The sequence below is a fragment of the Haplochromis burtoni genome, unplaced genomic scaffold (genome assembly GCF_018398535.1).
Source record: "Haplochromis burtoni strain Fernald_Lab_line unplaced genomic scaffold, NCSU_Asbu1 Contig_2654, whole genome shotgun sequence".
NCBI classification, from domain to species: Eukaryota; Metazoa; Chordata; class Actinopteri; order Cichliformes; family Cichlidae; genus Haplochromis; species Haplochromis burtoni.
In genome coordinates this window covers 1-10,892 of record NW_024585015.1, presented here as the reverse complement: position 1 = coordinate 10,892, position 10,892 = coordinate 1, and the positions used below count along the sequence as shown (strand labels likewise).

The window sequence follows — 10,892 nt, the reverse complement described above, 5'->3', positions numbered from 1 at the left end:
TCCAGGTGATCAGGGACAGTTTAAAATCCTCTTCTTCTGAGGGTTTCTGTGTAGCAGCAGGACTGGCAGCAGGACTTCCATCTGGACTGTCTACAACCATAGCCATCCTGGAAGTTTTTCACAGTCAGTCAGCTAAAATACAAAGAGTCATAGGTAACCTTCACCATACATAGGAGAACAGACAGCAGACTTACCAGTCATCTGGAGTAGTATCATCATCACTGTGTGTTTCAGAGTCGCTCTCCATGTCTGCTTCAACAAGTTATCTCAAGGATCTCTGAAGGAAAAGTCCCAGGAAGGTTATGCTTTCTAATAATTTACTATAACTTTACAAACATGGCTTTGCTGGAAATGCACCCAGGCAGTTTCTCAGTATGTTTATTTGACTTTTTGTGTCCATGGTTGCAAACAATTAAGGTTCAAAGTATGTTGACATGTTTTAGCTCCTCCCATTGTATCTATCCCAACCCATTCTGCGTTGCATAATTCCTTCCCCAAACTTTAATAAACATACCTACAGAGAAAGGCCAGTGAACAGAGAAAAGCAAACAAAGCAACAACAGAGGTTCAGTAAGTACCACACTATATAAATGCAAGCAAGCAAAAAAGCAAAAACTAAGAAATAAAAGGTTTGATACAACACCACCACAGATTTCAAAAGTGTGTAATTAAATCAAAGTTATGAGAGCTGAATTTTTCCAAAAAGATTGGGCTTTAAAATAACTACATATATGCATTAAAACATATAATAAATATTAACCAAAGCTGGGACGAAAACCTGTCATGGCCAGACCCAGGGTTCATGTGTTTTTTGGGCTTGTCAGTATTTCTTGGGTTTATCTTGAGCTGGCTGCCCTCGCTGGTCGCCCCGCCCATGTGTCTGCTTATCAGCTGATTATCATCACGTGCAGTCTCCCTCTTAACTGTGGGGCTGAGCTTCAGGCAACCCTGGATCGTTGAGTTTACTCAGCAGTACATCCCCGGCCTCATAGTGAAGACTTTGTGTGTGTCTTGTCTTGCCAGGATTTGTTAATGGAGTGTTTCACAGGAGCTGTACAGTTTGGGATTTGGAGTTTCACGATTCACGCCAAGGACACGCACCAATGTGGGATTTTAGAGAAATCGCCATGGGAGCCACGGTGTGGGGATTGTCACGTTGTTGTTTACCTTTCTTCACTGTAAATAAATTCACTGTCACTTTTTGGAAAAGTCCTGCGTTGGGTCCTGTTCTTACTACAAAAGTGACAAAACCCTTCTGTCCTTAATAAAAATGGTCAAATATTATTTCCTCTAATGTCAGTAAGAGCAGGTTGATTTTCCTGGCCTGCAGGCCGTTCACCATGTCACGAGTGGACTGACTCTCAACCAAAAAGTAAATAATCCACATCCTATTTTGCAATCATCTGTTCTATTTAAAGTCAAAGAATGATATTCCTTTTTATCCTGACTTAGAAAATATTCTTTTAATAACATATTTTAAATTGAAAACGTTTATTACAGAAATCAGCGTCTTCAATGATGACATATAACCCATATAATATTTGATTAAATGGTAAGTGGCATGTATTTGTATAGCGCTTTACTCAGTCCCTAAGGACCCCAAAGCGCTTTACACTACATTCAGTCATTCACCCATTCACACACACATTCACACACTGGTGATGGCGAGTCTCGGCCAGACTCTTTTGGTAGAGATCAGCTTCTGACATAAATCTGGCTGGATATTTGACCACACTTCTTGGAAACAAAGTTAATTTAAATTGGTTGGTTTTGTGGCTCAGATTCAGCTTTTAAGTATAGACCAAAAGTTTTTAATAGGTTTAAGGTCGGGGCTTTGGGGAGGCCAGTCCAGATGCTCCATGTTAGACTGCTTTATGAATTCAAAACCAGTTTTGATGCGTTTGGGGTCATTGTCCTGTTGGAACACCCAGCTGTGTCAAAGTTTCAAGCCTCTAGCTGTTGATTTGAGGTGAAGTTGAAGTATTTGGAGGTAGTCCTCCTTTATTATGCCATCCACTTTATGCACTGGCAACAAAACACAGCAGAGCATGGTGCTACGACCATTATGCTTGACAGCAGATGAAAGCCTCACCTGTACTCCTCCAAATACGCCTCTTGTCATTGTGTCCAACAAGCTCAGTCTTTGACTCATTTGACTATAAAACCTTCCTCCAGATTGCTAAAGCACATAGTTAGGGTTGGATCAGGTGACTATTAATCATCCCTTAGTTATGCTGCAACATTCCCATGATGCAACGAGTATTTCTTCTTTAGTCACCTTTCTCACTCGCTATATGTTAATAGACCTCCCTGCTTTGAATCGTACTTGTTATTAATCTCCGTCTCTCTTCCACAGCATGTCTTTTGTCCTGTCTTCCTCCCCTCACCCCAACCGGCCACGGCAAATGGCTGCCCCTCCCTGAGCCTGCTTCTGCTGGATGTTTCTTCCTGTTAAAAGGGAGTTGCCAAAGTGCTTGCTCATAGGTGGTCATATGATTGTTAGGTTTTTGTCTGAATGTATTATAGTAAGGTCTACCTTACAATATAAAGCGCCTTAAGGTGATTGTTGTTGTGATTTTCTACTGCATAAATAAAACAGAATTTAACTGAAATTATAAAGATTTGGCTTGTCTATGTGAGCAGCTACAAACTTCAGCCGAGCTTGAAGACGTTGATTTTGGAGCAGTGAGACGGTGACGCTGGTGTTCCCACAGGTTGTAGTTGATGGCAGCTTGAGCTTTGGTGGTTCCTGGGTGTGAGCTTGGTGGATGGGCCCAGGTAAGAGGCATTTTGAAAGTGAAAGACATTTATTTTTCCACCAGACAACAAGACAAACACTTCTGGCCATCACCCTCCACAGACAGATTCCAACACAACTCAGCCCCAACAACACCAGCACCACACTAAGACCACATGTGCTTAGATACTATTAGGAATACACCGTAAGACAATTCAAAGTGTGTTCGCACAAAAATAAATACATAAATAATTGTATACATGTGTAAAACACTTTACTAAACTATTTTCAATCTCCATCTATATTTACAAACCCCTTAATGCCTAATCCCCATTATTTAAATAACAATAATAATTTTAAAAAAAAACGAAAGTATTCAGGGTGGTATCGTACCTCTGTGTTTCTGTAAAATAAACCACTGTCTCCAGTACGCCACAGACCAGCTCGGCAGATTCTCAAATTTACCTTCACACAACCTGTTCACCCGTCAGCTGATTAACGACTACTGCTGATTTAGGAAACACGCCCACTTAAACTCGTGATAATCAAATTAGGGTCGAAGTTCTGGCTCCACCCATTCTATAAAGGTTGTACAATGTTTTTACCCAAACTTTAATCAGTGTACATACAGATAAAGAATAATTAACAGAGAAAAGCAAACAAAGCTGACTTTTTCCAAACGGATTTTGGTTTGAAATGACTACATTTATTAATTACAAACTTTATTACAACAAATAGAAATATTAACCCGGGGTGGGGGCTTTCGGTCCTTAAAATATGCCAAATTTTATTTCTTTTAATGTCACATAAAACAAAAACACATGTGGCAAAATCACTTTTTACCACGTCTAAGGTGTACCCTGCCTCTTGCCCTATAACAGCCGGGACAGGCTCCAGTCCCTGAAGTAGATAAACAGAAGAGAGTGGATGGATGCTACTGCATGTAGCTGTTAAAACCGTGGATCAACAGCTTCAGGCATACGTGTGCTGCTGTTACAAGTTGGACTCACCATTAAGACTTCCCATAACACTACTTTCAGTCCTGTAAGTCAGTGTTTTGAACAGTTGCTATTCAACTGTGTACTGCTCTCTAGTGGCCTGATGTGTGTATTACATACAGAGTGACTTCACAGTAGGGTTTCTCATGCTGTGTGTGGTGTTTTTCAGTCCCAACTCCATCCACTGAGGAAGATCATGTAACAAGGTTAAAAGCTGAAGAGCTGTCAGACTTCTGTTATGGACTTTTCATCCATCAATGTAAGTGTATCAATAACAAAGACATTATAATTCATTAGTACTTTTCATATTTTAATTTGTCATTTTAACCACATAAAACACTTAAGCAGACACACATTAGAGTATAAAACCGATTAAAATAAGGTGAGGAACATCTTCCTGCATAGTGTTACTGTCATTTAAAGAGAGGCTGATCTAAAATAAAATGCTTAACTGTCATGTTTTTGGTTGTTTTGTGTAGTTCTATTCAGCTGTGAAGGTGCAGTAGATTCCCCAGTGATCACTAGTGTAGCGTCCACAGTCCAGCTTCTCCAGCCCCACCAAGGCCATGTGATCAGGGGCCAGACGTGGGATTCCACCTCTGATGGCCGGGCGGAGGTAGATTCTGTCAAAGCGGCAGCGAGCGACAAAGGGAAACGTTTTGTTGTTGTTGGCAGAGGTGTCCCACGTGTAGCGGCAGTGCTCCTGCTTGCCCAGTTGCTCCCACACATCACAGACAGTTGCAGGCAGGCCCACCTTGGTCACCTGAGACGGGTCCAGAGAAAAGAGTTACTGTGATTACTTGTTACAAGTTTACTGGCTGTATGTGAGTGGAAGGAGCAGCGTCTGACCTCCCCATCCCTCAGGTTTGTGTCTCCCCCAAACACAACGGTGACATCATCAGGTGCATGTTTAAACCTCCACTTCACCACATGCAGCTGATTCATACGCTCTTTAGCATTGGCCTTACAGCTCTCAAAGTGGGATGTCATCAGGCACAGCTTCTGGCCATCGACGATCACCTGATTTTTGCAAAAAAAACCATTTCTGGGCGTCACGTTCAGCAGAACTTATGTACACAAAGAAAATATCAGAGATGATTTTGCACACACCTGAGCAACAAGCAGGTTCCTCCTCATCTTAGTGGTGCGATAAGGTACTATCTCACTCTCCACAAATGTGACTCGTGACTTTTTCAGCAACATCCCTGTAAAGTAACCTTCCTCAGCACCTGGTCAACACAAGAGGAAGACAAAACAAAATCTATTTTAATACAAGTCCACTGACAGGTAGGTTCTCATTTATACCAGTGATCATGGGCTGGGGATTTGAAAAGGGAATTGCACATTTACATGAGTTAGAGCCATTTCTATCTCATTCGTTCAAGTTATTCGAATGTGTCACAATCAAAATTGTAGGAGAGGAAATTAGTTAGAATGTTTAGGAGTTCAAACCTGCATGAACTGGAAACTGCTGGAACACCAGCATCTCTGTCCATAGTGAACCCGATTGAGAGTGTGCTGACCAAGAAAGAAGCCCCCACTCCACATGGGCAAGTCAAATTGTTTCTGGTCAAATGTTTCATGGTCAGGTGAGAGAAAAAGGTTGAGCAATGACAGGAGTAAAGATGAGACTTTCAAACCTAGAAACGCCGTATCAGCTGTCAAGCACGGCGGTATCATCGTGCTCTGGGGCTGTTTTGCTGCCAGTAGTATTGGTACATTGTATAAAGTAATGGAATACTGAAGGAGGAAGACTACAAAATTCTTCCAAAAATTCCCTATATTCTTCAAAGGATCTGCAATAGTGGAATTCACACCTGATGGTGTGAAAGGAGGAATTTGTTAGAAATAAGATTTTGATAAAGTTTTTTTTGAACATCAATTGCAATGTATGATCACGATAGAGTTGATGCACTCCTCATTAAAAGGATACAAGCATTGATCTCACGGTGTAAAGGGTTAACTAAGAGGAGTTGACAGAGTTGAGTGTTGAAGGCAAATTGCTAAACACTTACAGAGCACAACACAGAGCAGACAGGCTGCTTGTTCTTGGGTGTATGATAACAGGGTGGTCTAGTCAACAAGAAAGAAAAACTGACTTCATTGTGTCAGTTAAAGCTGACATCAGCATGAAAATAAAACATCCCTGGTAACAACTGTAAGGTAGGGAGGGGTTTCCTCACACAGGAGAAGATCCCGGACTGACAGAATAACTGAAAAATAAGACAAAGCTGAAGAAAAACTGCCCACTGAACTGCTGATAATGTGCGCATTATAACCATGATGTGCTGCAGGATGTGGGAGACGCAGGCAGCGGCCGTGAGAAGGAGGAAGAAGATAACAAGGAGGGAGAAGAGAACATAGAGGAACAACGAAGGCTGTTTTTAGTGTGGGCACACATGAAGATTGGGTTACGGAAAACCAGGAAAAACTAAGGCAGACTGACTCAGAGTGGAGGTTAAGAAAGGGTCCTGAGCATCACAACAAAAGGTACACACATCCTAACAGCAAATGCATTAACCCGCTTACTAACAAACAACACACACACGTGCGTGTAATGCAGACCAGCTTATACTCATAAACATGCCATATCTCCCATTACTGTTAAAATTGGAAAACTTAACAGACACTTACTGCTGACCGAGACCTTGCAGGACAACAGGTTGATTTTTTAATAGACCGGTGCCTCCAATTAGTGATCAGTCAACAAATTTAGTGATAATATGTTAGAATTATAAGATGCTTTCTAATGATTAAACAACACGTGAGATTAATTAAATAAAGGAAATGATCTTTTACAATAGTCTTTAAAACTAATCTTTTAAACTTGCATTTCTATTGTTGTCATGCTGTCCTGTCAACTTGGTGGGTTTAGGTTTGACATGTAAACTAGATGACTGCCATTATTTCAGGGAAAGGGGATTTATCTTCCATCGTGCAGATGATTAAATGAGTGCAGTGACTCCAACAGACTGTTGATTTTCCTGTTTCTGACAAACATGTGAAATTTGTACCATGACACACACACACACATCTGATTACATAGAAACAAACGCGCTGCATGTAACAGCACATGGGTCAGAGGGAACTGATGAGCAGTTTGAGAAAAAATAGTACAGAGGTACAGGAAAATGAGTATTTAACAAAAGATGATTATGTAATTCTCACTGACAAAACTGTTGTCATAGAATACACGACAGCATTTATAACATTTCAAGGGCCAAGGGTTCCTTCCACTGCTTTGCATTTATCACGCAACGAGGAAATAGATAATAGACAAATACTGCCTGGCTGGTTTTATAGAAATGCAAACGATGAAGGACTTTGAACCATATAAATTGTAATCTGGCATTAACAGAGCATTCTTTAATCCTCTTCAACCCATTGGCCCATAAAGCGCCTGATATCTCTACTTCCATGTCCTTAATGAGGAGTGTATCAACTCTTTTATTGTCATACATTGCAATTAATGTTAAACAGAAGCTTTATCAAAAAATACATATCTCTTAAAAATGCCGTTTAAGCATACTTTCTCTGGATTCTCACCACCTACCCGCTCTTCTTAGTCTGAGTCTCCACCCTTCTGTTTATTTTCAGTTGCTCTTGGAGTGTTAAATTTTTGTGCAAACATAGCAGTAATAATACAAAGGAAAAGCTATCAGATTACACATGGAAATATGAAACAGCATTGGTTGCTCAACTGCAAAAAGACAGCTTTAAAACTTTAGTTAAATTAATTTGTTCATTTATGAGAGAGTGTTGTTGAGATAAGGAAGCCATTTGGTGTGAGACATGTTTATCAAACTGTGTTATTAAATCCATTAAAATATCCATTAGCAGCAATATTGTTTGGGATGAAGGTACAACATTCATCACCAAACATCACACACACCCTGCTTTCGTGCCGTTCTTTTTTTCCCTGTCATGCGACTTCTTCTTACATCCATTTGATTTCATGTGGCTTTATAATAATGGATTGGATTTATATAGCGCTTTTCAAGGCACCCAAAGCACTTTACAATGCCACTATTCATTCACTCTCGCATTCATACACTGGTGGAGGCAAGCTACGGTTGTAGCCACAGCTGCCCTGGGGCAGACTGACAGAAGCGAGGCTGCCATTTCGCGCCATCGGCCCCTCTGGCCAACACCAGTAGGCAAGTAGGGTAAAGTGTCTTGCCCAAGGACACAACGACCAGGACAGAGAGCCCAGGGATCGAACTGGCGACCTTCCGGTTACAGATACGCTTCCCAACCCCCTGAGCCACGATCGCCCTTTAGGCAACTAAAATCGCCCTTTGGGCAACTTTCTGGCTACTATTTAAATTGAACTTTCAGGACCTGGTTGATAGTATTAAAGCTAAGATAGATAATTGGACACTTCTCCCACTTTCTTTAATAAGATGTTTTAATATAATTAAAATAGTTGTACTTCCTAAATGTATTCATCTCTTCCAAAACATTCCCATCTTTCTTACTTTTTTTTTCAAACTATTGACTCTATCATTGTCTTTCTTATGAGCAAATAAATCCCATAGAGTTGTGAAGGCACACTTGCAGAAACCCACCTCTGAGGGCGGATTAGGCCTCCAAGTTTTCAGGCACTATTTATGGGTTTGCAACGCCAGAACGTGGGTTTTCTTGAATAATGTTTTAGCTGTTCCTGCTGTTCAGATGGTCAGAATGAGTTCTTCACACTATTAAGGACCTCTACATCGACATTTGTTTTGCTTCATTTGCTCAGCTGCAATCAAAATGTATGCTTCCCTGTGCTCATTTATTTCGATACTTACAAATCAGGTATTTTGTTAAACACTCTTTCTCCCATCTGGACCAGCCCCCTGCTCATAGTGAGTTCTGTGATAATTTGATTACAAAATCCTGCTTCCAAAAACCTGATCAGCCAATCTGGTAGTGTTGGTACAACAGTCAGGTTTTATAAAAACAGTGAAGGAAGAATACAGATGTTACTAATATTAACTAAAGTCCCTAACAGCTCTCCTCATGTGTGACACTACATGAAACCAAAGCAGTTCAACTACCTTCAGCCATTAATCACCATTTGATCATTCATACATGGACTTTTCCTACCTGTATCTGACATACTGTACCTTCAATCATCAGGTAACTGACAAACCGTTTCTTCAAGAAGTGGACATAAGGGTCAATGAGCTCCTGCAGGAACACCACATCAGGTTGGTATCTGCATTTACAAAAAATTACTTTAATCATATTAACTGTCACATATATGCAGCTTTTAGGAAAATGTTGCATCTCCAGCAACAATTTCTCCCAAACGATGCCTTAAAGTGTGAAAAATGTAACACGTGCTTACAAGTTTAAATATTTAACCAGGCCTCTGGCACGCTCTGGAAGGTTTTCCACATCAAGCCCGTCCACATTCCAGGTGATCAGGGACAGTTTAAAATCCTCTTTTTCTGAGGGTTCCTGTGTGACAGCAGGACTGTTGGCTGGACTGGCACCATGACTGGCACCATGACTGTCACCATGACTGGCAGCAGGACTGGCAGCAGGACTGGCAGCAGGACTGTCATCAGCCAATTCCATCCTGCAAATTTTTCATAGAAGCAGTCAATGAAAAATACAAGAGTCATAAACAAACTTCACCACATGTAGGAGAACAGACAGCAGACTTACCAGTCATCAGGAGTAGTATCTTCACCACTGTGTGTTTCAGAGTCGCTCTCCATGTCAGCTTCAACAAGTTAGCTCAAGGATCTCTAAAAGAAAGGTCACAACAGGTTAAGCTTTCTATTCATTTATTATAACTTAAAAAAAATAGCTTGGCTGCAAATACACCCAGGCAGTTTCTCAGTATGTTTATTTGTGTCTTTGTGTGTATGGTTGCAACACAAATGTGGTTGAAAGTATGTTGACATGTTCTAGCTCCACCCATTCTCTCAATTTTGCATAACCTTTAATAAACATACAGAAAATTATATAAAAATAATTACTAAACTATTTGAAATCTCTATCCATATTTACAAACCCCCTAATGCCTAATTCTTGTTCTGTACGTGTGGATTTTAAGGCAGGCAGACTAAACCTACACTTGAATCATGTTGTTTCATTAATTCTTTAGTTCTTCTTCTTCTTTAACCCTCTTCATATTTGAAACGATTTAAATAACAATAATAACTAAAAGAAATTAAATTCTTCAGCGTGGTATCGTACCTCTGTGCAAATCACAAGTCGACAGTTTCTCCACCATGCCACGGATCAGCTCGACAGTTTCGAGTTTACCTGGATGCATCCTGTTCGCTCCGTCAGCTGATTCAGGAAACACACCCACGTAAATTAGTGATACTCACAGTTCAGTTAGGAGCAAACCGCCTGACTAAACAGCACACTGGCCGACAGAGACAACCATTCAGTGAAAATGACAAATCTACGGATGCAACATCTGGAACACGCAGAGAGGAATTTCAACAAATATAACCAGTTAACCTAAAACACCGGCATTTAAACTGCTGTAAATGACTTGTTGGTCTATAATTTGTGAATTATATGTCAAATGTATCCCTCGTGATATCATCTTGACCAAAAACAACATTATTAAGCGGCCAAAAAGCGCTGGATTGGTAATAACGTAGGTAGAATACCGAGGTCATGAAGATTCTCACATAACGTGCTTTTAAAAAAAAAAAAAAGTATGTATGACCTCTTTGTAAATCCTGCTCATGAAAACATAAAAGTAAGTAAAGACATTACACATAAACACAAAATTACTTTTTACCACGTCTAAGGTGCACCCCGCGATCTGCCCTATATTACATGTAGCTGTTAAAACAGCGGATCAACAGCTTCAGGCATAACTGTGTGCGTAGTGGTTAAAACTTGGACTCACCATTAAGACTTCCCATAACACTGCTTCTTGTGTTTGTCAGTGTTTGAACAGTTGTGATTCAACTGTGTACTACCCTCTAGTGGCCTGATGCGTGTATTACACACAGAGTAACATCCCAGTAGGGTTTCTCATGCTGTGTGTGGTGTTTTTCAGTCCCAACTCCATCCACTGAAGAAGATCATGTAACAAGGTTAAAAGCTGAAGAGCTGTCAGACTTCTGTTTGGACTTTTCATCCATCAATGTAAGTGTACATCAAAACAAAGACATTATAATTCATTAGTACTTTTC

The 10,892-nt window shown here is 40.4% G+C and overlaps 1 protein-coding gene and 1 long non-coding RNA gene across 4 annotated transcripts; both read right to left on the bottom strand.

Moving 5' to 3' along the window:
- LOC106632819 lies at window positions 1-3,639 on the bottom strand (the record flags this gene model as incomplete). The annotated part of the gene is given in 3 exon segments (XR_001336026.2): window positions 1-107; window positions 195-277; window positions 3,131-3,639. It is a non-coding gene; the product is annotated as a tyrosyl-DNA phosphodiesterase 2 (long non-coding RNA).
- Window positions 3,640-4,024: 385 nt separating this feature from the next.
- On the bottom strand, window positions 4,025-10,876 carry LOC102309531 (tyrosyl-DNA phosphodiesterase 2). 3 transcript variants are annotated; one of them, XM_042217704.1, is made up of 8 exons: window positions 10,604-10,876; window positions 9,931-10,026; window positions 9,394-9,476; window positions 9,071-9,304; window positions 8,847-8,938; window positions 4,846-4,964; window positions 4,585-4,755; window positions 4,025-4,498 (listed from the first exon to the last, which is right to left on the bottom strand). In XM_042217704.1, exons 3-8 carry the CDS (start codon window positions 9,444-9,446, stop codon window positions 4,217-4,219), a joined length of 951 nt encoding a protein of 316 aa, XP_042073638.1. In that variant the 5' UTR covers window positions 9,447-9,476; window positions 9,931-10,026; window positions 10,604-10,876; the 3' UTR covers window positions 4,025-4,216. The 3 variants fall into 3 exon arrangements, with proteins under 3 accessions (XP_042073638.1, XP_042073639.1, XP_005953056.2); XM_042217705.1 differs by lacking the exon at window positions 10,604-10,876 and adding an exon at window positions 10,486-10,593; XM_005952994.2 differs by lacking the exon at window positions 10,604-10,876 and adding an exon at window positions 10,493-10,593.
- Between the last annotated feature and the right edge of the window lie 16 nt (window positions 10,877-10,892).